Consider the following 25076-nt stretch of genomic DNA (forward strand, 5'->3'; position numbering starts at 1 on the left):
TTTTAACGTGAGGTCTGGCCAGCTATACCAAAGTCGTGTCTACCTACAGAGACCCAGTTATGAGGACAGGTGTTTTTTCCAAAACAAATGATCTTTTTACTGAAGGATATCAAATTCACACATACAAAAATATCAGTCTCTCAATTCACATACATTCAAGGTTCCTTTAGAGTTACAGAAAGGTATCAAAAATAGTTTCTTATTTACTTGGGGGTAGGTAGGTATATTTCGGTTAATACTCGCCTGTTCCAGAAGCCTTGTCTGTTGCAATGGGAATGGGGTAGAAAGTGATACCTAGGGGTTTAAGCTAAATCACACCTGCTAGAACCAGCTAAGCAAGCATGGATCTCTTTGGCTGCAGTTCCAAGAGATCTTAAAGTAGACAAAGGATTGTTGGATAGAAAGCTGGACCTTAGGGGTAGAAAAGAACATAGAGGTCGTGGAGAAGGGAGGTGGCTAGCAAAGACCTAGGGTTTGGGTCTTTACTTTTATAGTTGAATCTCCAGGTGGGTGGCACCTTGCCAACCTGTAATCCCACCTACTGACAAGTCCATCCCATAGACTCTCCTGATAGGTGCATGGGGTAAAGGGCTGGCATTCTATGGGTTGGGCCAATATTTGAAACTCCACACTCTATCTCATGGAATACCATTTGGCTAGGTGTGAAGTCTCGTCTTCCTGTTTCTCCTTTGAAGTATAGATGAATCTTGGCTTTCCCAGGCATACAAGGTACCATCAACAGGAAACTGCTATACAGATGCAGATCAAATCCATGTTCTCCACGACATCTCGTCCTTCCAGTAATGGGGGATTTTCCTCCTCTTAGTTGTTGTTCTGCTCACAATGGCTAACATGTGCTTCTTCTTCCCATGATGCTCTCTGAGCTGAATGTGTGCAAGCTACATTAACATAAAATGCAGGCAAGTGTTCCTATGTGAAATCTCTCTCTCACAGTAGGTGATGCAAACAGCTTTCTCATGGTTCATGGTATACAAGTGTGTGCACAGTCCATTTGTTGCGTGTGTAGCAGATATAAAATAATAAATTAGTCTGTTCCTCAACAGAGGTGTGCCCAAGGCCTGGAAAAGTGGTGTAGGGGGACGCCTTAACTCCCCTCCCACGGCACACCGCAGTCTGAGTTCCAGGTGGACTCCCCCATCCCTGATCATCTAAATCTGAACAGGAAATTCCCAACTCACAAGTATTTGATAGGAACTCAAGCAGATACAGGGCAGACCCACAGGCAATACACCGGGAAAGGGCTTCGACTACCTCACAGGGATGTTGTCAGAATGAAATGGAAGGACAGAAGAAAGTCACATACCCACCCCGAATGCCTTAGATGAACGGTGATACAGAAAATGTGAGAAGAAGAAGCCTAGCGCAGAACAAACACTAGCGCAATGCCTTCATGAGCGCAAAAATTATTCTAATGTATTCCATTCATAGAACTGGGAGATGGAAAGCAGATTCCGCCATCTTGTGTCTAAATCTCCTTGCCTTTCTCTTTCCTGTCAGGGCGTCCTTGTCCCTTCCATCCATGGCCATCATGAACCCCTGCAACCAAACCTCTGGAAACAGCACCCTTCTGAGTTCTCCGACATCCAGCGTGGCGGGGATCGTCTTCCTACTCTTGGCTGCCCTGATAGGGCTCCCCGGGAACTTCTTTGTCATCTGGAGCATTCTTTGGAAGATGAAGCCAAGCCACCGCTCGGTCACCTGCATACTGGTGCTTAATTTGGCAATGGCTGACGGGGTGGTGTTGCTCCTCACGCCCTTCTTCATCGTCTTCCTAATCTTCAAGAACTGGTTATTCGGTGTGGCCATTTGCAAAGGCGTATACTACCTTTGCTGCGTCAACATGTTCGCCAGCATCTTCATCATTACCCTCATGAGCGTGGATCGGTGCCTCGCCGTTAACCAGCCCTACTTCTCTCAAGCCATTCGCAAAAAGAACTTGGTCATCAAGATCCTGTCAGGCATCTGGCTGGCAGCCATTTTGTTATCCATCCCGGCTTTCCTTTTCCGCCAAGTGTTGAAGGATCCCTTTCTGGGGCATCATATCTGTGAACCCTGCCATGCCAGGCCAGGCCTGGCCATCTTCCATTTCACCTTAGAAACAGTGGTGGCCTTTGTGATCCCCTTCACCATCATCGTAGGGTGTTATTCCGCCATCTTAATACGCCTCAGAGGGAGCCACCGCCTTGGCCTTCCTAAGCAGTAGCATCAATCCCGTGCTTTACGTCTTTGCTGCCGGTAACCTCATTAAGACCTCGGGGGCCAACTTTATCGCCCAGTTCTTTGAGGGAGCCTCTGAGGGTCTCGGTAAGAGGACTCCATCGCAGAAGAACTTGGCCAAAGACTCAGTGCTGGTAGTGCCAGGAGCGGCTGTGGTTATGGAGCAACAACAGCAACCACTTCAAGGCTATGACAGGGTTGACTAGGGCACATGGGGCGGGCAGGCGGTTGCCATGATGGGTCAGTTCTTTTGTGCCAGATATAGTCCCTCCTAAATTGAATCCCTGTAAGTTTTGACACAGGATTCCCTCTGTGAGGACCCTTTCCTCACCCTCACGTGAAACACTCAGCTTCTGGAGAGGCGTAGTGGCCATGTCTACACTACAAAGCTGAGGTACTTTTAAAAAAAGCATACAGAGCTCTACAATGAACTATTTATAATGGTGACAGTGCCAGCCTAAGACTGGGGGAAACTCAGTTCACGCCACGATGCTCACTGGGTGATCTTGAGCCAGTGTCACTCAGCCTACCTCGCAAGGTTGTTGTGAGGACAAAATGGAGGAGAGAGGAACTATGTATGCAGCCCCGAGCTCCTGTTGTGATGGATAATAAGTTGTGATGGATAAGAAAGTTGTGATGGATAATAAGGGAAGGATATGAAAAGGGGCTGTATGATTAGATTGATAAACATGAAAGGGAAAAACCCGACATTCTGTAATCACGAAAACACTAGCCATCCTGTTGCTTGGCGTTTCAGTGGTATTCATATCATCCTCTCTATGTGAATTAATCTTTCCATAAGCTTCTTTAACCCATACAGAACTCATCTCTTGCCCAGAGTAAACAGGGCCCATAATTTCATCCATGATTCTTTTCCTGCTGGCCTGGCCCTGCCCTTGGGTTGCCAATTCCAGGTTAGGAAATTCCTGGATATTTGGTGGCAGAACCTGGGGAAGGCAGAGATCTCAGCCAAAGCAGGAGCTGACCCTGGATTCTGGATATCAGGTGTGATTCTGGGACATCTCCAAGCCCCACCTGGAGGTTGACAACTGTACCCTGCCCGCAGGAAAGGGCCAAATTGCTTCTATAAATAATGTAGGATCCCCCACCACCACCAACTAACCCAACAAGATTTAAGCTGAAAGACACAGGGTCCCCCAAGTGTAGTACAAATATTTCAAGGCCAATCTTTGGACTTCAGGACTTGAAAGGAAAAAAACGAAGGAGACTGTCCCTTTGAGAATATAAGGTTTCTTCCCTCCACAATAAATATGTGGCATGTGAGGGACAGGAATAAAATATGGGTCCTTAGTCTCTCAAAAAAGGAAAGGAAAGGGAAAAGACTCAAATGTGTTGTCGTATGGTCGTAATGTGTTAGGGTTGCCAATCTTCTGGGATTCCAACTGATTTCCACATGACAGAGATCGGTTCCCCTGGAGAAAATGGCTGCCTTGGAGGGTAAAGCAAGTTTGGTGTCGTGGTTAAGTGCACAGACTCTAATCTGGGAGAACCGGGTTTGATTTCCCACTCCTCCACTTGCACCTGGCTGGATGGTCCTGGGCAAACCATAGTTCATGATAAGAGCTGTTCTTGAAAAAGAGCCGTTTCTGTCAGAGCTCTCTCAGCCCCACCTACCCCACAGGGTGTCTGTTGTGGGGAGGGGAAGGGAAAGGAGTTTGTGAGCCGCTCTGAGACACCTTTGGGTAGTGAAGGGCAGGGTATAAATCCAATCTCTTCTTCTACACCAGTTTGGTGTAGTGGTTAAGTGTGTGGGCTTTAACCTGGGAGAACCGGGTTTGATTCCCCACTCCTCCACTTGCAGCTGCTAGATGACCTTGGGCAAGCCATAGTTCTGTCAGAGCTGTTCTTGAAAAAGAGCAGTTCCTGTCAGAGCTCTCTCAGCTCCACCTACCTCACAGGGTGACTGTTGTGAGGAGGGGAAGGGGAAGGAGTTTGTAAGTCGCTCTGAGACACCTTTGAGTAGTGAAGGGCAGGGTATAACTCCAATCTCTTCTCTTCTTCTTCTCTTCTAAAGTCTATGGCATTATACCCCACTGAGAACCCTCCCCTCCACAAACCATGCCCTCCTCACGCTCAATCCCCAAACCTCCAGGAATTTCTCATCCCAGAGTTGGCCACCCTAGTTGTAAGGTATGTGTACAGATTCCTCCTGATCCAAACCCGTCCCCAAATTTTGTATCGCTGAATTACGTGCAGGAGATTGACATACTGGATATTGTGCTACTGTAATTATTTGTCAAACGATTGTAAATAGTCAACGGGGTGTGGATCCTCTAATGGTCTCGATGCTGAACTGAAACCTGTACTTTGAGAATCTTCTGCTTCAAAGCTAAATTTTACGCAGACTGTCTTGATTCCCCGCTTGCCACAACTTTCAGTTCCCTTTGCTTGTTTGAGTCTAGTACATGTACGTTTTCCCCAGATAGCACCCTCCGGGGGCCGTTTTAGACCATTGTCAATAATGGCCCCTCCCTTTGTGTCATGGCCCCAATTCCAATTCAGTGGGACACCCAAATGCTAGAGGGACCTCCTAATGCTAGGGGCTCTCAGGAGCTGTTCTCAAAAGAGCTCTCTCAGCCCCACGTACCTTACCGGGTGTCTGTTGTGGGGAGGGGAAGGAAAGGAGTTTGTAGGCCGCTCTGAGACTCCTTTGAGTAGGGAAGGGCGGGGTATAAATCCAATCTCTTCTTCTTCTTCTTCTGCCCCCTGCCTTTTGTCTCCCTCTGTTGCCCAATGCAGCAGCAGGAGAAACGTGCAGAGGAAAGTGGTGTCAATAGCTTCCCCCCTCCCACATTGCTAGAGAGTCTCAGTGATGTTGTGATATCATTTCTAGTTACGTGATTGGTCACTCAAATCTGTGTGACTCTGGCCCCATCCCCTTGTCTGGCCACCCTACGATTCACAGAAAGGGAGCCATGACACAGAACAGTTTGGAAGAAAAGAGAGCATGTGAAGAAAAGCTTTCTTGGATCAGACCAAAGGTGGCTCTGGACCTCCAGAAATGCAGTGGCCATCCAGATGGCCCCAGAAGACCCAAAAGTAGGATATAGAGATGCGCCTAGGGCTATTTTTGGGCAGGAACGCACAGGAACGGAGTTCCGGCTGGCTCCCAAGTTGGCCACGCCCAGCAGGAACTCATTAGCATAATAGGCCTCACCCAACAGCAGAAACTCATTAGGATTGGCTACATTAGGGGTGTGGCCTAACATGCAAAGGAGTTCCTGCTACAAAAAAATCCCTAGGTTTTGACAACAAACAAGGTAAATAGAATAAGAAGCAAAAGTTGGGTGTGGCTGGATGACTATACTTCTGGTAACATGGGGGTGTGGCCTAATATGCTAATGAGCTATGCTAATGAGCTATGCTAATGAGTTTCTGTTGTTGGGTGTGGCCTATTATGCTAATGAGTTCCTGCTGGGCTTTTTGTACAAAAAAAGCCCTGGAGACGCCCAAACCTCCCCAGATTTGGCATTCGGAGGTATGGCCTTTGGACGCAGAGGTTCTAGTCAATATAACTGATACCTCTCCAGCCTTTTATCTAAGCTAGTGCCCATCACTGTATCTTGTGACAGTGCGTTCCACATGCACGATATCAAAAATGTCCACGTGCATTATGTCTCTGTCCTTTAATTTACTGCCCATCAGCTGCACTGAATGGTCAAAGCCATCACTGGAAAATTGGCTTTGGAATGTTGTGTCCTTCTTTCCCTTGTAAAGGTTGAACTGTTTGTTTTTGGCTACCTGACTTCCCTGGTCAACATCATTCCACGCTTTACGGGATGATCCTGGAATATTCCTAACCTTTTTTTTCAGTGATAAGCTAAAACAGACCACATAAATGCCCTTGGGATAAGCCCTCAGCAGGTCTATTCAGCTAAAGTTTGCGCGAGATTCCTCGGTTATCTGCTAGCAGCACAGTCTCAAAGAGGTCTCAATTTCTGGATGAAAAACTTGTATAAGCTCCTTCTGTCTGCTGAACTGCAATGGTGTTCGAAGGGCCTGGAGGTCCGTGAATAGACTGTGGTTATTTGTGTTGAGTTGTTTACAGTAAACCAACGATTTTATACCAATATGCCTATTTTTTTAAAAAGCAAACAGCTCTGGGGGGTGTGGTGATTATGGGGGAAAGCATCCAACCATAAATCTAATTGTTGCAGAACAATAACATTTAGAATTTATATACTCCTTCTGGGCTTAAAAGCATTTTATAAGTATCCAGGGTTGCCAGCCTCCAGGTGGGACCTGGAGATCCCCTGCTTTTACAACTGATCTCCAGCTGACAGAGATCAGGTCCCCTGAAGAAAATGGCTGCTTTGGAGGGTGGACTGTATGGCATTGTACCATGCTGAGGCCCCTCCCCTCCCCAAACCCCACCCTCTCCTGGATCCACCCCTAATATTATAGCTTTGGAAAAAGTGCAGAAAGGGGCAACTCGAATGATAAGGGCTCTTTAGCTTGGAGAAACGACGACTGAGGGGTGACATGATTGAGGTTTATAAGTTTATGCATGGGAAAGAGCAGGTAGAGAAAGAGGTACTTTTCTCCCTTTCTCACAATACAAGAACTCCATGAAATTGCTGAGCGGTCGGGTTAGAACGGATAAGAGGAAGTCCTTCTTCACCCAAAGAGTGATTAACACTTGAAATTCACTGCCACAGGAGGTGGTGGTGGCTACAAGCATGGACAGCTTCAAAAGGGAATTAGATAAGCATATGGAGCAGAAGTCCATCAGTGGCTCTTAGCCACAAGGTATAGATAGGGGCTCTGGGGCAAGTGATGCTCTGTCTTCTTGGGATGGGCCTTTGGCCTGATCCAACATTGGCATCTCTTATGTTCTTATGTTCAAAATCTCCAGGTATTTTTGAATCCAGACCTGGCAACCCTAATTCCTTCTAGTAGCATGGTAAGGAAGGCCAATATTATCTCCCCCCATTTTGCAGATGGGGAAAACTGAGGCAGAGAGAGAGAGAGAGAAAGCCTCTCAAATCACCGTCCATTCTCTTAGGGACTGTACTGTCAAGGAGAAGGAAGCAAAGAGAGTTGATTTCAGGAAGGGCAGTGGGGTCAAAGGGTCGAAGAGAGATGACTCACGGATGAGTTTGGTGCAAGACCGTCTCAGGAGCCTTCAGATGTTAGGAGCCTTATTACCAAGTCAGTTCCGTGCCTTACCCAGTCTAGGGCTGCTGTTAGCCAAAATTAAAAATCTGGGTGGAGTGGAGCCCACAGCCGGTCAGAAGAAGATGAGAGACGCCTGGTTGGGACTTCTAATCCATCTGGTCCAGCATCCTGTTTCCCTCAGGAGCCAAGCAGAGGCTTCCGTAAGAACCACAAGCAGTAGCATAGAAGCCAGGGTTGCCAGCTCAGGGTTGGGACATACCTAGAGATGTGGGGGGTAGAGACGGGAGAGGATGGGGCTTGGAAAGGGGAGGATCCCCAGGATGGTACAATGCCCTAGCGTCTAGCCTCCAAAGCAGCCATTTTGTCCAGGGGAACAGATCTCTATAGATGGGAGATCAGGTATAAAAGCAGGTTTAAATAAAATGTGTAAGTTTGCAGATGTGTCTGGTCTTTTCCTTCTCTGGGAGCAGAGTCCTTTGCAGGGCAAAAATGAAAGATCTCTCTCGCTAGCCCAGGGTTGGCCTGAGAACACGGGTTAACACAGGCCCCACCTGGAGGCCGGCAAACCGACACAGAAGCTAGGGTTGCCAGCCTCCAGGTGGGAGCTGGATATCTTCTGGAATTACAACTCACCTCCAGACGGCATACATTGCTTATTATTTATTTTTAAAAAATGTTTATGCCACTTCTCCTGGAGAAAAGGGCTGCTTTAGAAGGTGGGCTGCATGGCATTGTACTGGTCTTCCCCAAACCCCACTTTCTCAGGCTCCACCCTCAAATTTCCTGGTGTTTCTGAACCCAGAGTTGGCAACCGTAACAGAAGCTGAAGCCCTCCTGTTAGATTGCCCGTAACAAAGATCTGGAGAGTGATTTCAACAAAAGTGATCAGCTTTACTGTAGGTACGAACAAGCGCTTGAAAGAAGTCATAACCAGAACAGATTAACAGTGGGAGCTAGGCTCCTTTTAAACATTCCCGGGCGAATGTACTTACAATAAGTAACCAATGAGGTTGTGCGGATAACGTCCAATGAGGGTTCTTCCCTCCCAGGGAATTGGTGCAGTTCTGATTGGTCGCTGTTGTGGAGCAACCAATAGTACGTTAGTTCGGAGGAGTCTTCGTCTGGCTCGAAGCTTAACATGTAGAGTTAATGCGGCGATTCACGCAAGCCTTTTTGTACACCTCCCACCCTCTAACAACTGGCATTCAAGGATATACTACCTCTGAACATGGAAGTTCCATCTAGTCACTGTGGACCTGTCCTCCATGAATTTGTCTAATCCCCTTTTAAAGTCAGTTAAACTACACTGCACTCCTCTGCAGAGTTACTCCAGTCTATAGATTTCAAAGGGTTTAGATGGGAGTAACTCTGCATAGGATTGCGCTGTAAATTATGGGGACACTGGACCAGAGTTGTCCACTTTGTGTTGGGGAATTCCTGGAGATTTGGGGGTGGAGACTGGGAAGGGCAGGGTTTAGGGAGGGGAGAGAGCTCTGTGGTGTATAATGCCATATATTTCAAGTGTCAAAGCAACCATTTTAACCAGGAGAATCGCTCTCCTTAGTCTAAAGTAATTCTGGGAGATCTCCAGGCAACACCTGAAGGTTGGCATCCTCATGAGGGATCAATGGGTAGCAGCCATTAGCCAGGGTAGCAGCAGTCTCTCTCATGGATAGCCCTGTCATTAGGCAGCAATTGGGGCTCTTTCAAGGACAGTCCTCAGTTGCCACATATTATTACGGACTTAAGACCGGCATACGATATAAACATAATATGAAAAAGAAAGGGGGAAAAAACAGATAATATACAGAATAAAAATCTAAATTTAAAAACGTTTACAATGCGACTCCCACAATCTAAGAATCAATGCTGGATTTTCAGCAGCGAGCGGATGTTCCATCTTGATTTTTCAACTCAGGCCTGTGTAGGCTTGCCAAGTCCTCCCGGGGGGTGGGGAAAACCCCGCCCAAGAGGTCTGTTCCCCGCCGCCGGCGGATCGGGCCCCGGAGAGAACCCCACCCTCAAAGTACACAACGTGCACGTCACCCAGAAGTGACGTGGCCCCGCCCCCAGCGTGCCCAGTGTGGTCGCGTCACTTCCGGGTGACGTAGATGCGGCGCATGTGTGCACTCTGGGAGCAAACCGGGAGTCCCCCGCTCCAGATGAAGGTAGGACTTGGCAACCCTAGGCCTGTGTATGTCTACACCCTTTCACAGGAAAAATACCCCTGAAAGAACCAAACTGAAGCACAGTTCTGGAGGTGCATGAGCCAATGTTCCTCCTGGGTTCTTACGGGAAAGGGCGCTCTCTCCGGCAACTTCCTTGACACAACGGACCTTCCTTGACACAACGAACCTGTCTACACACTCTTACTGAATGTTCTCAGTGCCACAACAGGAAGTGAATCGACTCTGAGTCACGTTTGAGCCCCCGCCCAGCACCAGGGGGCGCTGTATCACAGCCTGGGACCGAATAGGTTCTCTTGTAAAAGCCAAGGGACTTCAAGGTGTATTCATGTGAGGTTCGCCGTTTCCTAATCTTCATAGTTTACAGGCCCAAGTTGTGCAAAAGGGAACTGCATTCACACCTTACAAATGGCTGGTGCGTAGGCAGAAATTTCAGCCTCAGAGACTGCATTTCCACACTAGGAAAAGCTCCCACGCCCCTGGGCAGTGTTCCCTCTAAGCTGAGTTAGTGGGAGCTAGCTCACAGTTTTTTAGCCTCCGGCTCACACATTTTGGTCTCAGCTCAGGAAGGAGGGCTCCAGAGCAAAGTGATTTCAGCAGTAGCCAAATCACTGACTCGCAACTTTAATGCCAGCAGCTCACAAAGTAGAATTTTTGCTCGCAAGACTCCGCAGCTTAGAGGGAACATTGCCCCTGGGAACACCCAATAAAGGCAAATGAGTTCAGGAATATTGGAGAATGGTGAGGAGGTTGATCCAAGAAATAATGGAGAAAAATATAGCACTGGAACCGGAAATATACTTATTAAATATGCTACCTAAGGGTTATAGACAGCAAGATAAATATGTTATAGTATATATAATGACAGCCGCCCGTTTACTATTGGCCAAGAATTGGAAATTAGATATAGTACCAACGAGGGAAGACTTAGGGGTCAAAGTGTTAGAGTTAGCGCAAATGGACAATCTAAGTCTGAAGTTGCAAAATAAATATGAAAAAGTGTATAACAAAAAATGGGTTAAGGTGTATGAATGGATAGGGACATTGAATATGTGAGACTCTACGGTATATGTTATTAAGATTATGGAATGTTAATACTGTAAAATCCAATAAAAATATTTTTTTTTTTAAAAAAGGCAAAGGAGTTCTGTTGGGGGAAAAGGTGGCAGAAATATACAACCATGGGCGAGACATGTTGTGTGACTAGGGATACCAGCCTCCAGGTGGGACCTGGGTATCCCCCAGAATTACAACTGATCTCCAGGTAGCTGAGATCAGTTCCCCTGGAGAAAATGGCTGCTTTGGAGGTTGGACTCTGGCATTCTACCCCACTGAGGTTCCTGTCCTCCCCAGGCTCCATCCCCAGATTTCTAGAAGCTTCCTAGCCTGGATCTAGCAACTGTCCTCCACCCTCTGCTGGTGGCCAGGGGACACCTGGCAACCCTAGCAGAGACAGAGTGACTGCCCCAAGGTCACAAAGCATTTGTCTTTTATAAATATGTCCTAACCCGGATGGCCCAGGCTAGCCCGGTCTCCTCAGATCTCAGAAGCTAAGCAGGTCAGCCCTGGTTAGTATTTCGATGGGGAACAATCAAGGGAGTACAGGATTGCGTCATAAAGACAGGCGATGCAAAACCGCCTCTGTTCATCTATGGCAGGGGTGTCGAACTCATTTGTTATGAGGGCCAGATCTGACATAAATAAGGCCATGTTGTGTGTCATAAAAGGTCATGCCAGGTAGTGGAGATATAAACTTTATAAAGGACACAGACAAACACAATTAAAGATTTTTTAAAAACTTTAAATAACACGTTTCCAGTGAGTTCGACACCCCTGGTGGCTTTGGAAGTCCTAGGGCCACCATAAATTGGCTGTAACTTGTTGGGGAGAACAGAAATGGGGTGGGGGCTGTTGAAACAGCAGTGATAAGAAATTCAGATCATCTTACAGCAAAGACTTTTGGATCAAAGAAGCAAAGGCAGACAAAGAAGCAAGCAGTTAAATTCAGATCCTAATGATTGAAGGTCAAAGAAGCCGGGGACGGCAAAGGATGAGATGATTAGACAGGGTCATCGATGCAACGAACATGAAACTGAGCAAACTTCAGAGGACGGCGGAAGACCGGAGGGCCTGGCGGGATCTGGTCCATGGGGTCATGAAGAGTCGGACTCGACTGTGCGACTGAACAACAACAAAAAATGATGGTTGGGTTTGATATCAACCAAGAAGACATACAAAGCTCTCTTGCACTGACTCACAGCTGTCTATCAAAGTCAGTCTTGTCTACTATGACCACCAGCAGCTCTCCGGGGTCTGAAGTGGAGATCTTTGACATTGCCTGCTCATTGATCCTTGAAATTGGAGGTGCTGGAGATCAGGTTGCCAACTTCCAGGCAGAACCGGGAGATCTCCCAGAGTTACAATCTCCAGACTACAGAGATCCATTCCCCTGGAGGAAAATGGCTCGTTGGGAGGTTGGACACTCTGGCACTCCACCTCTGTGGAGTTCCTCCACAATCTCCCCTTCCTCATAGGGTTCCCAGTTCTAGGTTGGGAAATTCATGGACATTTGGATGTAGACCCTGGAGAGGGCAGGATCTGGGGAGGAAGAGGTCAGCAGGGTTTAATGCCATCCGCCAAACAAGCCATTTTCTCCAGGGGAACTGATCCCTGCAGTCTGGAGAGGCTGTGGTTCAGTGGTAGAGCATCTGCTTTGTATTCAGAAGGTCCCAGGTTCAATCCCCAGCATCTCCAGTTAAAAAATCTGGTGGTAGATGACGTGAAAGACCTCTGCCTGAGACCCTGGAGGGCATGGCTGCCAGGTCTTCCCTGTCCTCCAGAGGGGGGTGGGGATAGGATTGCCTGCTCCAGGTTGCGGAACTCCTGGAGATTTGGGGGTGGAGCCTGGGGAAGACAAGAAACTCAATGGGGTACAGTGCCATAGACTCCACCCTCCAAAGCAGCCATTTTTCTCCAAGGGAACTGTGTAGGGGAGTGGTGGCACAGTGGGTATATCCCACTGTCTTGACATCCGAACGGTGTCAGTTTGAGCCCTGCGCTGGTGTGAGCAGCCAGCCTGTTGTCCCCAGCTCATCGTCCACCCAGCGATTCGAAAGCCTCGGTGAGTAGATAAAATGGGAACCACTCCTTAGAAAGGGTGGGCACACCAACTCCCCTGTGGGAAGGTGTTAGCTGTCGGTTGGGACGTCCTGCTCTGGGACCGGAAGGCGGAAGATTCTACTCGGCTACAGAAAAAATCCCTGCAGTGGGATGCTCCGGCCAGGCGGTGGCAGTGTGGCGATACAACATACGAGTCCTGAAGCCCCAACGTCATCAAGCCAGTCGGCGCAGCCGTTCGGGACATAACTATTCCAAAGCCAGAGATGATTCCACCATGCAGTTACGGCGTGTGCAATGAAAAAATGGATTATATGTTGTCTTTCCTGTCCCCTACAAAACATTGTTAGTCCCTTGTCTAAAAGTGTAACTGTAAATCGCTTTGAGCCCACTTGTGGGGAAAGCGATCAATAAATCGAAAGTTGTTGTTGCTGTTGTTGTTGTTGTTATTATTATTATTATTATTTCAATTTATATCCCGCCCTCCCCGCTATGGCAGGCTCAGGGCAGCTAACAATGTGTAAATACATACATTAAAACTCTAATTCTCAGACCTAAGAAGCAGATTCCTATCTGGAATTTTAAGCTAACTTTGCAGCTTACCTGACAATGAAAAGTTGGTTTTCCTGCGCAGGAACGGAGTTCCGGCTGGCTTGAGAGTTGGCCACGCCCACTACAGCCAAAATTTCTGCATGCGTAGCTACAGAGGGAAGGCCTGGAGAGTGACCCACCCCGGCAAATCCAAGGTGGGGGGCTGGGTGGGGAGCCTGGAAGGATCCGGGAGGCATTTAAATGCCTCCCTGTGCCTTCCCCAGCCTATCCAAGGGCCAGCTTGCTCGGGCTCCCCGCAGCTGTGGGGTGCCCGGGTAAGCCAAGGGAAGGCATGGGGGTGTGGCCTAATAGGCTACTGAGTTCCTGCTGTTGGGTGTGGCCTATTATGCTAATGAGTTCCTGCTGGGGTTTTTCTACAAAAAAAAGCCCTGCTGCCCAGGCTGTACCCCACCCCCAAATCTCCAAGACTTTCCCAACCCAGTGTTGGCAACCCTAGGACTGAACATGGAACCTTCTCCTGGCAAAGCAGAGTCCCAACAGCACCTGCACTGCCACAACTGCCAAGTGCGTCTCTGTTCTATTGCAGCTGCCTAAGACCTAGTTTGCCCCGGGCAAAATCACCCCAGATGCCATCCTTATAACACTCCCTTCATTGCAAGTTCTTACAAATTACAAGATGGGGGGGGGGTTTACATCATTCCTCCCCCCCCTCCCTATCCTTGTTGGCTTAATATCCAGTATGATAAAGACCTCTGGGGATTTTTTTTTTTTTTTAAGCAAAATAGATGAAATACTCGGGGATCTGTGAAGGGATTGCCCAACCAGTTTGTTTGTTTTGGGGTAGATGGCAGCTGCGGGGCCACCAACTTTGGATCAGGTTCACAATGTGGAGGGAAGTCAAGCCAACTCCACTCCCAGGTATCCTTTTCTTGAACTCAAACAGGCCCCCTGAGCTGCTATAGGGTTGCCAGCTGTGGGTTGTCAAAAACCTGGAGATTTTGGGGGGTGGAGCCTAAGGAGACCGGGGTTTGGGGAGGGGAGGGGCTTCAAAGGGGTACAACGCCACATAATCCACCTTCCAAAGCAGCCATTTTCTCCAGGTGAACCGATCTCTGTCACCTGATGCTACCTGGCACTACCTGCCACAACCCTATCCTTAAAGATGCCATGAATTTCTCCACCGCCACCCTCAATCCCTTGTGAAGTGGGCCTCAGATCTCCTCCTTTGCCAGCATCTGACTCAGCCGCCAGTAGGGTGTAGGGTTGCCAGTTCCACATTGGGAAATACCTGGAGATTTTGGGGGTGGAGCCGGTGGACGGTGGGGTTTGGGTTGGGGAGGGGCTCCAATGGGATATAATTCCATAGACTCCACCCTCCAAAGCGGACATTTCCTCCAGGGGAACTGATCTGTGGCGTCTGGAGATCAGTTAGATAAATTAATAACATAATGTAAGACGGTGGCTTTCAACCTTCCTGCATCTGGGACCTGCCGAACTGTAGGGTTGTCAGGCACAGGCAGTGCTTAGGGATGCCACCCTCCAGGTAGGACCTGGAGATCCCCTGGAATCACAGCTCATCTCTTGACTCCTGAGATCAGTCCCCCCCGAGAAAATTGGTGCTCGGAGTTCCCTGTCCTCCCCCAGGTTCCACTCCCAAATCTCCAGGAGTCTCCCGACCTGGATCTGGCAACCCTACCTCCACCCCACCCTCAGTGAGTGGGCGTGGGGGGGACCCGACAACCCTAGGCAGTGCCTGGCAACCGGCGGGAGTGTTGTTAGCATGTTTGGCAGGTGGGAGTGTTGTTAACTCCCTTCCTTACCACCAGTTACTCAACTTTTCTGAAACTTCGAGGCACTTCCTCTTGGAGTTCCGGGGGAAGACACTGAAAAGAAGAGCAACAAACAGACCACTTCCACAGAGGTGGCTTCTCAGAAGGGCGAGAGGACCAGTTAGATGAGAGGAAGCTGGAGGCACAGACAGCTGGGGAACTCGTGCACCGAGGAAGAGATTTGCAAGCCAAGAGAAAGCGGTGAGTGTCCGGACAGCTCCCCATTGCGAGGATGATAAACAGGAAGGAGGGCTCCAGAGCAAACTAATTTATGCAGTAGCCAAATCACTCGCTCGCAACTTTAATGCCGGTAGCTCACAAAGTAGAATTTTTGCTCACAAGACTCCACAGCTTAGAAGGAACATTGGAGCTGACTAAAATGACCAAGAGGAAGGGGGTCTCACAGGGATGGACTAGAGACAGGAAGGGTCAAACTGGGCCCAGAACCATATTTTTTAAAAAATGTTTGCATTCAGGTCTGGGAGATATCGCAAGCAAAAGAGTGCCCCTTCCCACATGTGGAGTGCCTATCGCTTGTCACCGGCTAACCACAGCCCACTTTGTTTTATATCTGGGATCAGGGAGGCCAGGTTCCAGCTTTCTCAATCCGGCGATCAAGACTTGCAGTCGGAGTTCATCTCAGAGTTGACTTCGATACCAGATCAGTAACAATCAGGATGGAGATTTTTCAAAAATAAAAATACAGAAAGACATACAAGACTGAGCGCTGATCGTGAGGGGACTGAGACAGGGAAATTATCATTAAGACTCGGTCAGCTGCTTGCATACCCCACGTGCCCAAAGGGGGGGGGGAATAGCTTCTCGATTTGTTATCTCCTGGGTGGAATCTGCAAGAAGGAGGGAGATATGAAGTTGTTCAGATCTTCCTGGTAGAGTTGATAGGACTGGGGCTGTGTGCCGCGATCGAATGTCATTGTAGAAAGGGCAGCACAGCGGAACATGGTGCATAGTCTCTACTTTCCCTGCATGGCATTGTTGAGGGAGCAGGATGCGATAGGCATGCCCATCGTAACGGGTTAAGTATCGGCTCTTTAATGGAACCTATTTGAAGCATGCTGTACCTACAGGCGGGAGAGAAGGCAGCGTGGCAGAGCCTGGTCTTGTCAGATCTCAGAAGCTAAGCAGGGTTGGACGGGAGACCTCCAAGGGAGACTCTGCAGAGGAAGGCAATGGCACATCACCTCTGCTTTTACACGCGCCTGCAGCCGTCTGCTGGTCTAAGGCTACAGATCTGCGCACACTGAATCGAGAGGGAACGCTACCAAACACACAGCCACACTTACTTCTGAGTAAGGTAAAGGTAAAGATTACCCTTGCTCGAAAGCCAGTCGAGTCCGACTCTAGGGTTGCAGTGCTCATCTCCGTTTCAAAGCCGAAGAGCCAGCGCTGTCCGAAGACATTTCCGTAGTCCTGTGGCCGGCATGATTAAACACCAAGGCGCATGGAACGCTGTTACCTTCCCACCGAAGCGGTACCTATTTATCTACTTGCAATGTCTTGCTTTCGAACTGCTCGGTTGGCAGGAGCTGGAACTAGAGACGGGAGCTCACTCCGTCATGCGGCACACTCGGGTCTCGAACTGCTGAACTACCGACCTTCCACAGCCTGCAGTTCAGCGTCTTAACCACTTGAGCCACCACAGCTCCTTCTGAGTAAGGACCCGATTGTAAATCTCCCCTCCGAAACAACTCGATTCTCTGTTTCTTTCCCCTTCACCTCCTCAATCGATATTTCTTTGCCTGTTTCTCTCCTAAAGATTTTTTTTTTTTACAGAACAACTGTTGCCATCTGCGTTAGGTAGGTGGTTGCAACTCATGTAGTCACTCATGCAGTCCAGTGCATAGAGTGGGATGGGGGGGGTTGGAGGGGGGGAATGCCAAATCACTGCCAAGTTATGGCGACGACCCCCCCCCCCCGGCCTCTGCAAAAAAAAAACGGCCTCTGCATAAGAACCCCTGTCGTCCTTGCTGCTGTCCCATCTGGGGCCAGCCCTGCTTAGCTTCCAAGATCGGGCTAGCCTAGGCTACGCAGGTCAGGGCAGAGAGGAGTTTGCTTGCAGCCAAAGCTTGGATTGTCCCCATCCCCATCAGGGGCCCGGGTATTATTGCTAGGGATGTGGAATGGTATAGTATAGCCCTATCTCACCAAGGGTGATCCTTCACTGGCTTTCCCCTCTGTTGTTATACCGAACCCACCTTGGAACAGAAATTCCCCTCTGCATTGCATGCCGCTTTCGCTTTCTTTGATCATCAGATTTTATGGTATCCTCTGCATTGCATGCCGCTTTCGCTTTCTTTGATAATCAAATTTTATGGTGCCCTTCTACACTGCATGTCGCTTTCGCTTTCTTTGATCATCAGATTTCATGATACCCTCTACACTGCATGCCGCTTTCGCTTTCTTTGACCACTGGGTCTTATGGTACCTCCTGCATAGATTTATAGCCGTTCAGGTGTGACTTTGCCATCAGTACAGCATTGCCCCGGGGTATTTGAATGTGGTTTCGAGTGGCATTTTTTCCTGTTTCAAGGTGGGTTTGGTAAAACAACGGAGGGAAAAGCCAGTGCAGAAGCAACCCAAATCTCAGAAGCCAAGCAGGGACCATACTTGAATGGGAGACCGCCAAGGCAGGCTCTGCTGTGGAAGGCAATGGCCAACCACCTCTGCGTCTCACTTTCCTTGAAAGCCCTATGGGGTCACCATAAATCAGCTGTGACTTGATGGTACTTTACACACCCGTGCATGATTGCTAGACAATTGTTTGGGCTCTCAAGCAAATTGACATAGCAAATCACTCAGATGAGAAACAGCAGCCCGGTGACCTCTTGCTCTAGGAACCCTTTGTAACATAATCAGAAGTGTGTGTGGGAGGGGCTAGTTGAAATTCTTCTACCTCGTTTTTGACATCTTTGCCTCCCCCTTCATCCAAGGAGCTCAGGGCACCAGTACTTGGCTTGTCATTCATGCATTCTGTCTAGACAACAGCCCTGCAAGGTAGGCTAGGCCGACGGGTTAGTAGCTGCCCAAAGGGTTGTGAGCTGCATCACTGAGCAGAGATCTGAATCTGGCTCATCCCAGTCCTAGTCCCGTCCTCGAACTGCTGCATGCCACTAGCTCTCAGTGGTGATGGGGGAAGCACTCTGTACATGCTCTAGGAAAACATAACTATCCTATGTTGTAGGACCAAACTTTTTTTTAAAAAGGCTCCAGGATTAAGATCTGGCTTGATTTAAGCACTGATGACTGAGCTGGGATGGGTTTTCCCCTGATTTCGGGGGTTGCACGGTGAAACCGCAATTGTGTCAGAAACATACAATGAAGCCCCAACATTGTTTTTTCGGAAAAGCACAGGATGTGGTAAGAGGGCCATAGCACAGGCCAGCTTAATTCTAGAGAATCTAGATGATTTGAATAGCCTTTCTCCGAACACCCTGCCAGCACCTGAGCTGAAGCATTCAGTTATAAAGTTGAATGTCAGCCCTAGACACAGGAGGAGTGCACATGGCTTCTCCAGAGCTTGGTATTTCGTTCTGGTGCATGTATTAGTAGGTGCTTGAGCTAGCCCTTGTCCCCCTCTTATCTCCTGTGGCTCAATGGAAGAGCCTCTGATTTGCATGCAAAAGGTACCAGGTTCAATCCCCGGCATCTCCAGTTAAAGGGCAAAAAAGGAGTAGGTGATATAAAAGACCCCTGCCTGAGACTCTGGAGAGCTCCTGTCAGTCAGAGTGGACTATACTGACCTGGATGGACCAAACGGTCTGATCCAGTATAAAGATAACTTCTTGTGTGCATGTGGAAAGGGAGGTTTCCATCACCCCAGTCCAGTAAATGACACATGGGCCAGTGCGTGGAGTGTTAGTCAAGGAGCTGGGAGACCCCACTGCAGATTCACACAGTGGCACAAAGCTATCTAGGTGACCCAGAGCACATCCACACCTTCTCAGCCCAACCTACCTCACCAGGAAAGGGAGAACCAGGTATATTGCCTGGAAGTCTTTGGAGGAAATGTAGTAGAGTCACAAATCGACTAAGTTCTGCCACCAGCCTTCCTTCCAAAGCCTCATGGGACATAATACAGGGAACACAGAGAACATCTCAGGACTCTTTTACCAGAATGCAACCCACAGGAGCTGTGGATTTGATCGGAGCAGCAGGGCAAAGAGAGGGGAGAATGCAGAATTCCCACCCCCCCAGCTTTTGACTGCTCCCTCCCCCACACAGGAAACAGAGATATGCTGGACCTAATATTTTTGCCTGCATTGAAGGGGGGGGGAACAACCACAAAGACCTGATCTCCTTTCTGAGCAATGCTTTGTTGGTGGAGATTGCCGGGCATGTGATCGCGGCCTATGCAATGCCTCTCCGTCCCCTAGCTCACCCACCACACTTCCTCTGTTACCCCATCGCTCTCTGCAGACGGAGATAGATACCAAGTTGCCCCACAATCTGCAAGATCTGTGAGGAAATTGCTCCACATGTTCTGCTGGCAGAGTTCAGCAGCTAATCCAAATCCACACGCTTCGGAGTTTGCTTTCAACAAATTTTACTGCAGCAGGGTCTTGCAAAAAACCAATAACTGACTGCAGGGCCCTAATAAAACGGAAAGGCCTTCAAAGCACAAGCACGAGCACAGACTACGACACAGCAGACAGAGAAGACAACAAGAGGTAGGCTGAGCGGCAAGAGACAAACAGGCAATAAGCCCCAAACACTAGAGAATGCTCCATAGTGCCCCCTAGGGGTACAAGTGGACTACACTACCTGTAATCAGATGGCCAGCAGGCTGTTGCTTCTCTAACATGTTCAGCCTCTGTGCGTTTAGCTCAAAGAGTGGATGACAGGTTTGATTCAAGAGGGTGTGTAGCTTCTAAAAGCCCTTTGCTTTTAAAGATAATTCAAGTATGGATTGGGGTTTGAAGCCTGCTCTGTTTGCAGGGCTGGCCCTAGCTTATTTTGCACCCTAGGCGAGGATCCCTTCTGGCACCCCCCGTGCACTGCCCCACCTCCCCTGTGCATCGCCCCCCCCAGCTCCGGGGAGGCGTGCACGTGGCACCCACAATTCCCCCCCCCCCACCCCCCCCCTGCCGCTCTGTTGGGGGGGAGAGTAGAAAGAGGCAGGGCGGTAGTCACCCGGTCAGGGCTTTTGGCAGGGGGGCGGGTGCAGTTTGGTGCCCTAAGGGCTGGCCCGCCCTAGGCGAATGCCTAGTTTGCCTAGTGAGTGAGCTGGCCCTGTCTGTTTGCAGGAGCTGAAGACATTGCCAAAAAAAAAAAAAAGTCACATCAGATTAACTCTTGGGGAAAATGTTAAGTAAACATGTGATTGTGGGTTCTTTGTTTTGTTTTTTTGTTTTTTTAATCGACCTTATTGTGTATGGATGTGGTTCAGCTCACTTCCTTGATCTGTCTGAAATTATTTGCTTGGCATGAATTTTCCCGCATGTTCTTGTGGACCAGGGCTGCCAGGCCTCTGCTGTGGTGAGAGGCCTCCTGCTGGCAGCCTCAGTCACCTGCCGCCGCTCAGAGAGGTGACGAGGAAAACTGGAAGTGATGTCATGTAGCTCTAGGAATCACTGGGAACTGTATGGTTTTGCCATAGAGTTTCTGGCAATTCCTAGAGCGACGAGAGACTGCTTCAGTTTCTCCTAGAGCTGATGTCATGGCTCACGTAACACTGGCACCCTCCATGACACTGCCCACAAAGCAGCTACTGGTTGCCAGGCTCAACCTGGCAAATGTACTGGTGGCACACAGAAGACGTTTTGCTGCTTGCAGAGTTTGAGGATTTCACGGCAGAGGGGGGTAAGCAGAAGACTCAGAACTGTGTTGACATTCCTTTCATTTCTTTTCCACTCAGTTCCTCTTCTGCTTCCTGACGACCGAGAGAATGATGGGAGACAATTCAACTCTGAACATCTCTTCTCAAGTGACAGGGCAGTCCTCGCTGCAGGGAGCATCAATCGGCATTGCCGTGCTCTCGATTGCCTTCATTGTGGGTTTCCCTGGCAACGCCTTCGTCGTGTGGAGCGCGGGCTGGCGTGTCCGCAAGCGGACAGTCACCTGCCTCCTCATCCTCCAGTTGGCCATCGCTGATTTGATAGTGCTGCTCATGGCGCCCATCTTCCTGCGGGTGCTAAGCGTCCGAAAGTGGGAACTGAGTGATGCTATCTGCCGTGGATGCCACTACATCTGCGGGGTCAGCATGTACGCCAGCGTCTTCCTGATTGCCCTCATGAGCTTGGACCGCTGCTTGGCCATCTCCAAGCCTTTCCTCTCACACAAGATCCGCAACAAAAAGACCATATGGCTTGTGGTTTTGGCCATCTGGCTCTCTGGCGTTCTCTTGGCCATCCCGGTCCTCCTCTACCGAAAGGTGTTACCAGGAAAGAATGGGCAGCCTCATTGTGCCTTTGACCACCCCACAACCAAAGAGCTGGTCTTCCACAACCTCTTTGAAACCATCACTGGATTCCTGCTCCCTTTCATCACCATCATCTACAGCTACTGTACCATCGGCCAACGACTGAGAGACACCCGCTTTCGCCAAAAACGCCGCACGGGCCGCCTCATCTCTCTCATCGTGGTGGCCTTTGCTGTTTTTTGGCTCCCTTACCACGTGGTCAACCTTCTGGATGTCACCGGTATCTGGAGCAACTCTGAAAAAGTAAAGGCAATCGGAAAGATGACTCGGCCCGTGTTGATCGCCCTGGCCTTCTTCAGCAGTAGTGTTAACCCTATCCTTTACGCCTTCAGTGGAGGCTCCCTCATTCGATCTGCTGGCTTGGGCTTCATGGCCAAGCTCTTTGAAGGAACCGCCTCAGAGTTGTCCAGCGCCAAACACGGTACCAGCCGGGACCCTCAACGCCATATGGAAACCAAGATGGACCGCGCAGGGAATGGGAGTCCTGCACACTTGACCATGTCTACCAACCCAACGGGTGAAACATCTGAAGAACGTGCAGAAACTTTGAAGCCCCTTAAGTCACCCTGAGACGCTACCATTGATCTCCATGTATCTGGTGCTCCCAAGATCTCAGTATCAAGCAGTGTTTTTTAAAATACATGCAGTGGGCTTTGTCACTCCATATTCTCAACACTTCCTCCTCATCTGGAATAAGCCCACTCCCTTGGTCTGTATTCTACAATGACCAGAAGGCTTGCTTTGGAACATGGGAGGGCCATGTTCAAACCCCCCACTTGAGCCTCAGGTTTTCTACCTGGCTTGGAGCAAATTGTTTTCATTCAGACCAGCTTCCCGGAAGCGTGACGTGAACTCCTAAATCAGAACTGCAAATTGAAAACGTGTTAAAGATATATAAATATGGTAAACGAGGGCCAAAATTTCAGCGCCTCAGCTAGCGTCAGATGTACTTTTAGTATTGATTCGGGCCAACTTCTTGGACACTGCCCGGGGGAAAGGCAGGGTCCAGACTCAAGTCTGCATCAGAGGCGTCATGGCCTGACTTCTACTCTCCACAGACATCTCAAAGTAGGACAGGGCTTAGGGTCGCCAGCTGTGGTTGGGGAGATCCCTGGAGATTTGGGCGTGGAGCCTTGGGAGGGCAGGGTCTGGGGAAGAGAAGGAGGTTGGTGGGTGCAATGCCACATAATCCACCTTCTATAGCAGGCATTTTCTTCAAGGGGGGGGCTGATCTCTGTCACTGGAGATCAGTTGTAATTCTGGGAGATCTCCAGCCACCACCTGGAGACTGGCAACCTTAGATTTTGGTAGGTTGGGCTCCTGGTGCGTATCTCTGTATATTTAGCTGCCAAGTATAAGCCTAGATGTTCAAGCTTACATGAGAAAATTCCAGTGCACAGAGGTTGGGTTAGCCATGTTGATGTTTTAAAATCTACCCTTTTATTCCCTCTTGGAACCTACTGGAATTATATTCTTTGGCTTACTTCTTATTTAAATACAATAAAATTTTATTAAAAAAAATATTTAGCTTAAGGCCCACTCTGCATCGAGCATTTGCTCCGTTGTTTTACCAAACCCACACTGGAACAAAAAAAGATGCTGCTCAAAACCATATTCAGATACCCCGGGGCCAAGACCATACCGACAACAGTCACCCCTGAATGGCCATAAAACAGCCATAAATCTATGCAGACAGTTCCATAAAACCGAGAGATCAAATGAAGTGAAAGCGGCCTGCAGTCTGGACGCTGCCATAAAATCCGACAATCAATCCAAGTCAAAGTGGCATGCAATGTCGAGGGGAATTTCTGTTCCAGCGTGAGTTTGGTAAAACAGTGGAGCGAAAGTTAGATGCAGATCGGGCCTTAGAAAGGCACTGCAGATTCTAAGTGTGAGTAAATTGAGAGGAAACAGGATTGCGGGGGCGATCTTCCCCCAATGTATATTCATTTGAGGGCCAAAACTGACCCCTATATGCATTCAAATGCTACATGTGTAAGTTTACCTGAGCAATTTGGGAGCGGTAGGCTGGGGTTTGCTGCTGTGATCCCACCTCCCCATGTAATCCTATTGCATAAGGGGCATGTTAAGCAGTGTTCCCTCTAAGATGAGTCAGTCCGAGCTGGCTCACAGTTTTTTAGCCTCCAGCTCACACATTTTTGTCTTAGCTCACGAAGGATGGCTCCGGAGCAAACTAATTTAGGTACCAGCCAAATCGCTCGCTCACAACTTTAATGCCAGCAGCTCACAAAGTAGAATTTTTGCTCACAAAACTCCACAGCTTAGAGGGAGCACTGCATGTTAGACAGGTGTGTTCAAACCCTATGCTTTTTTTAAAATGTTCTGCACAGTCTGTGAAATATACAAATTTAGCAGCCTGCAGAAACTGATGCACATTTGCATCATTTCCCCTATACGGCTAGTCCCGGGGAAGGGGAGAGACTCTAGATGTGATGCATAAACTATTTTATCATCTTTGCATTTTTTTTCCCTTTCAAGCCCTTCACTTGTTTTCCATATATCCGTTACGATACATTATGCAATGTTTATTTTTGTGATTACATTCATTTCAGTTTCTGCTTGTTTCAATGGTAAGCATTTGTATGGCATTCTTGTTAGGGGCGATTTTCAGTCGTCACGTTTCAGACAGATAGGAAGGAGAATCCTGGTGACTGAAGGCAAGAAGTCTTGAGAAATAAATGCAAAACACATGGAAATGAACTGAATGATTTGCATCTGCCTATTCATTCCTATTTATTCTCATTCTAAGAGAGCAACAAATGGATCTTTTATAGGTCCATTTTCATTAGTTTGGAATGGCATGTATATTGCTTGCCAGGGCTATTTTGGGGCAGGAACGCACAGGAACAGAGTTCCAGCTGGCTTCCAAGTTGGCCACATCCACCAGGAACTCATTAGCATAATAGGCCACACCCAACAGCAGAAACGCATTAGGATTGGCTACATTAGGGGTGTGTGGCCTAACATGCAAAGGAGTTCCTGCTACAAAGAAGGCCTTGGTTAAATTGAATAAGCAAAAGGTGGGTGTGGCTGGATGAGCACACTTCTGGTAACATGGGGGTGTGGCCTAATATGCCAATGAGTTGTGCTGTCAGGGGTGTGGCCTAATATGCTAATGAGTTTCTACTGCTGGGTGTGGCCTGTTATGCTAATGAGTTCCTGCTGGGCTTTTTCTACGAAGTACAAAGTACAGTTTTCTACAAAGTACAAAGTGGCCTGTTATGCTAATGAGTTCCTGCTGGGCTTTTTCTACAAAGTACAAAGTACTGAGCCATTGTTCCCTGACCCCTGGAAAATCTAGGTCAGTAACTCCTATGGTTTCAGAGATTTCATTTCATTTAGTTTTGAAGCACACCATTGCTTTCATAAGATCAGGATAATTGCATGTGCGTGCTCTTGGATTCTGGTCAATTTCTGGGTGCCCATGTAGTGGCCCAAGAGCACATTAAACCTGTTTCAGTTGATACATTCATTGCTTGGAAAAGAAGAATCTGACAATTGTACGTGCCCTGTGGTGGAATGGGCCTGCTCTGGCCTGCAGGCCCTGTTCCACCC

The 25076-nt window shown here is 48.7% G+C and overlaps 2 protein-coding genes across 2 annotated transcripts; both read left to right on the forward strand.

Moving 5' to 3' along the window:
* The first annotated feature begins 1521 nt into the window (after positions 1–1521).
* Positions 1522–2224, forward strand: LOC107111701 (leukotriene B4 receptor 2-like). The gene has a single exon (XM_015412713.1). It carries the CDS (start codon positions 1541–1543, stop codon positions 2222–2224), a length of 684 nt encoding a protein of 227 aa, XP_015268199.1. The 5' UTR covers positions 1522–1540.
* Positions 2225–20966: 18742 nt separating this feature from the next.
* Positions 20967–22773, forward strand: LTB4R (leukotriene B4 receptor). Its single transcript, XM_015412715.1, has one exon. The coding sequence runs from the start codon at positions 20967–20969 to the stop codon at positions 22068–22070; it is 1104 nt and encodes a 367-aa protein (XP_015268201.1). The 3' UTR covers positions 22071–22773.
* The last annotated feature ends 2303 nt before the right edge of the window (positions 22774–25076 follow it).

The sequence above is a fragment of the Gekko japonicus genome, unplaced genomic scaffold (assembly GCF_001447785.1).
Source record: "Gekko japonicus isolate JY-2015 unplaced genomic scaffold, Gekko_japonicus_V1.1 scaffold669, whole genome shotgun sequence".
In the NCBI taxonomy this organism is placed as follows: Eukaryota; Metazoa; Chordata; class Lepidosauria; order Squamata; family Gekkonidae; genus Gekko; species Gekko japonicus.

Excerpts from the sequence above, each read along its gene's own strand:
- LOC107111701 (XM_015412713.1), top strand. The coding sequence starts at position 1,541 with ATGGCCATCATGAACCCCTGCAACCAAACCTCTGGAAACAGCACCCTT.
- LTB4R (XM_015412715.1), top strand. The coding sequence starts at position 20,967 with ATGATGGGAGACAATTCAACTCTGAACATCTCTTCTCAAGTGACAGGG.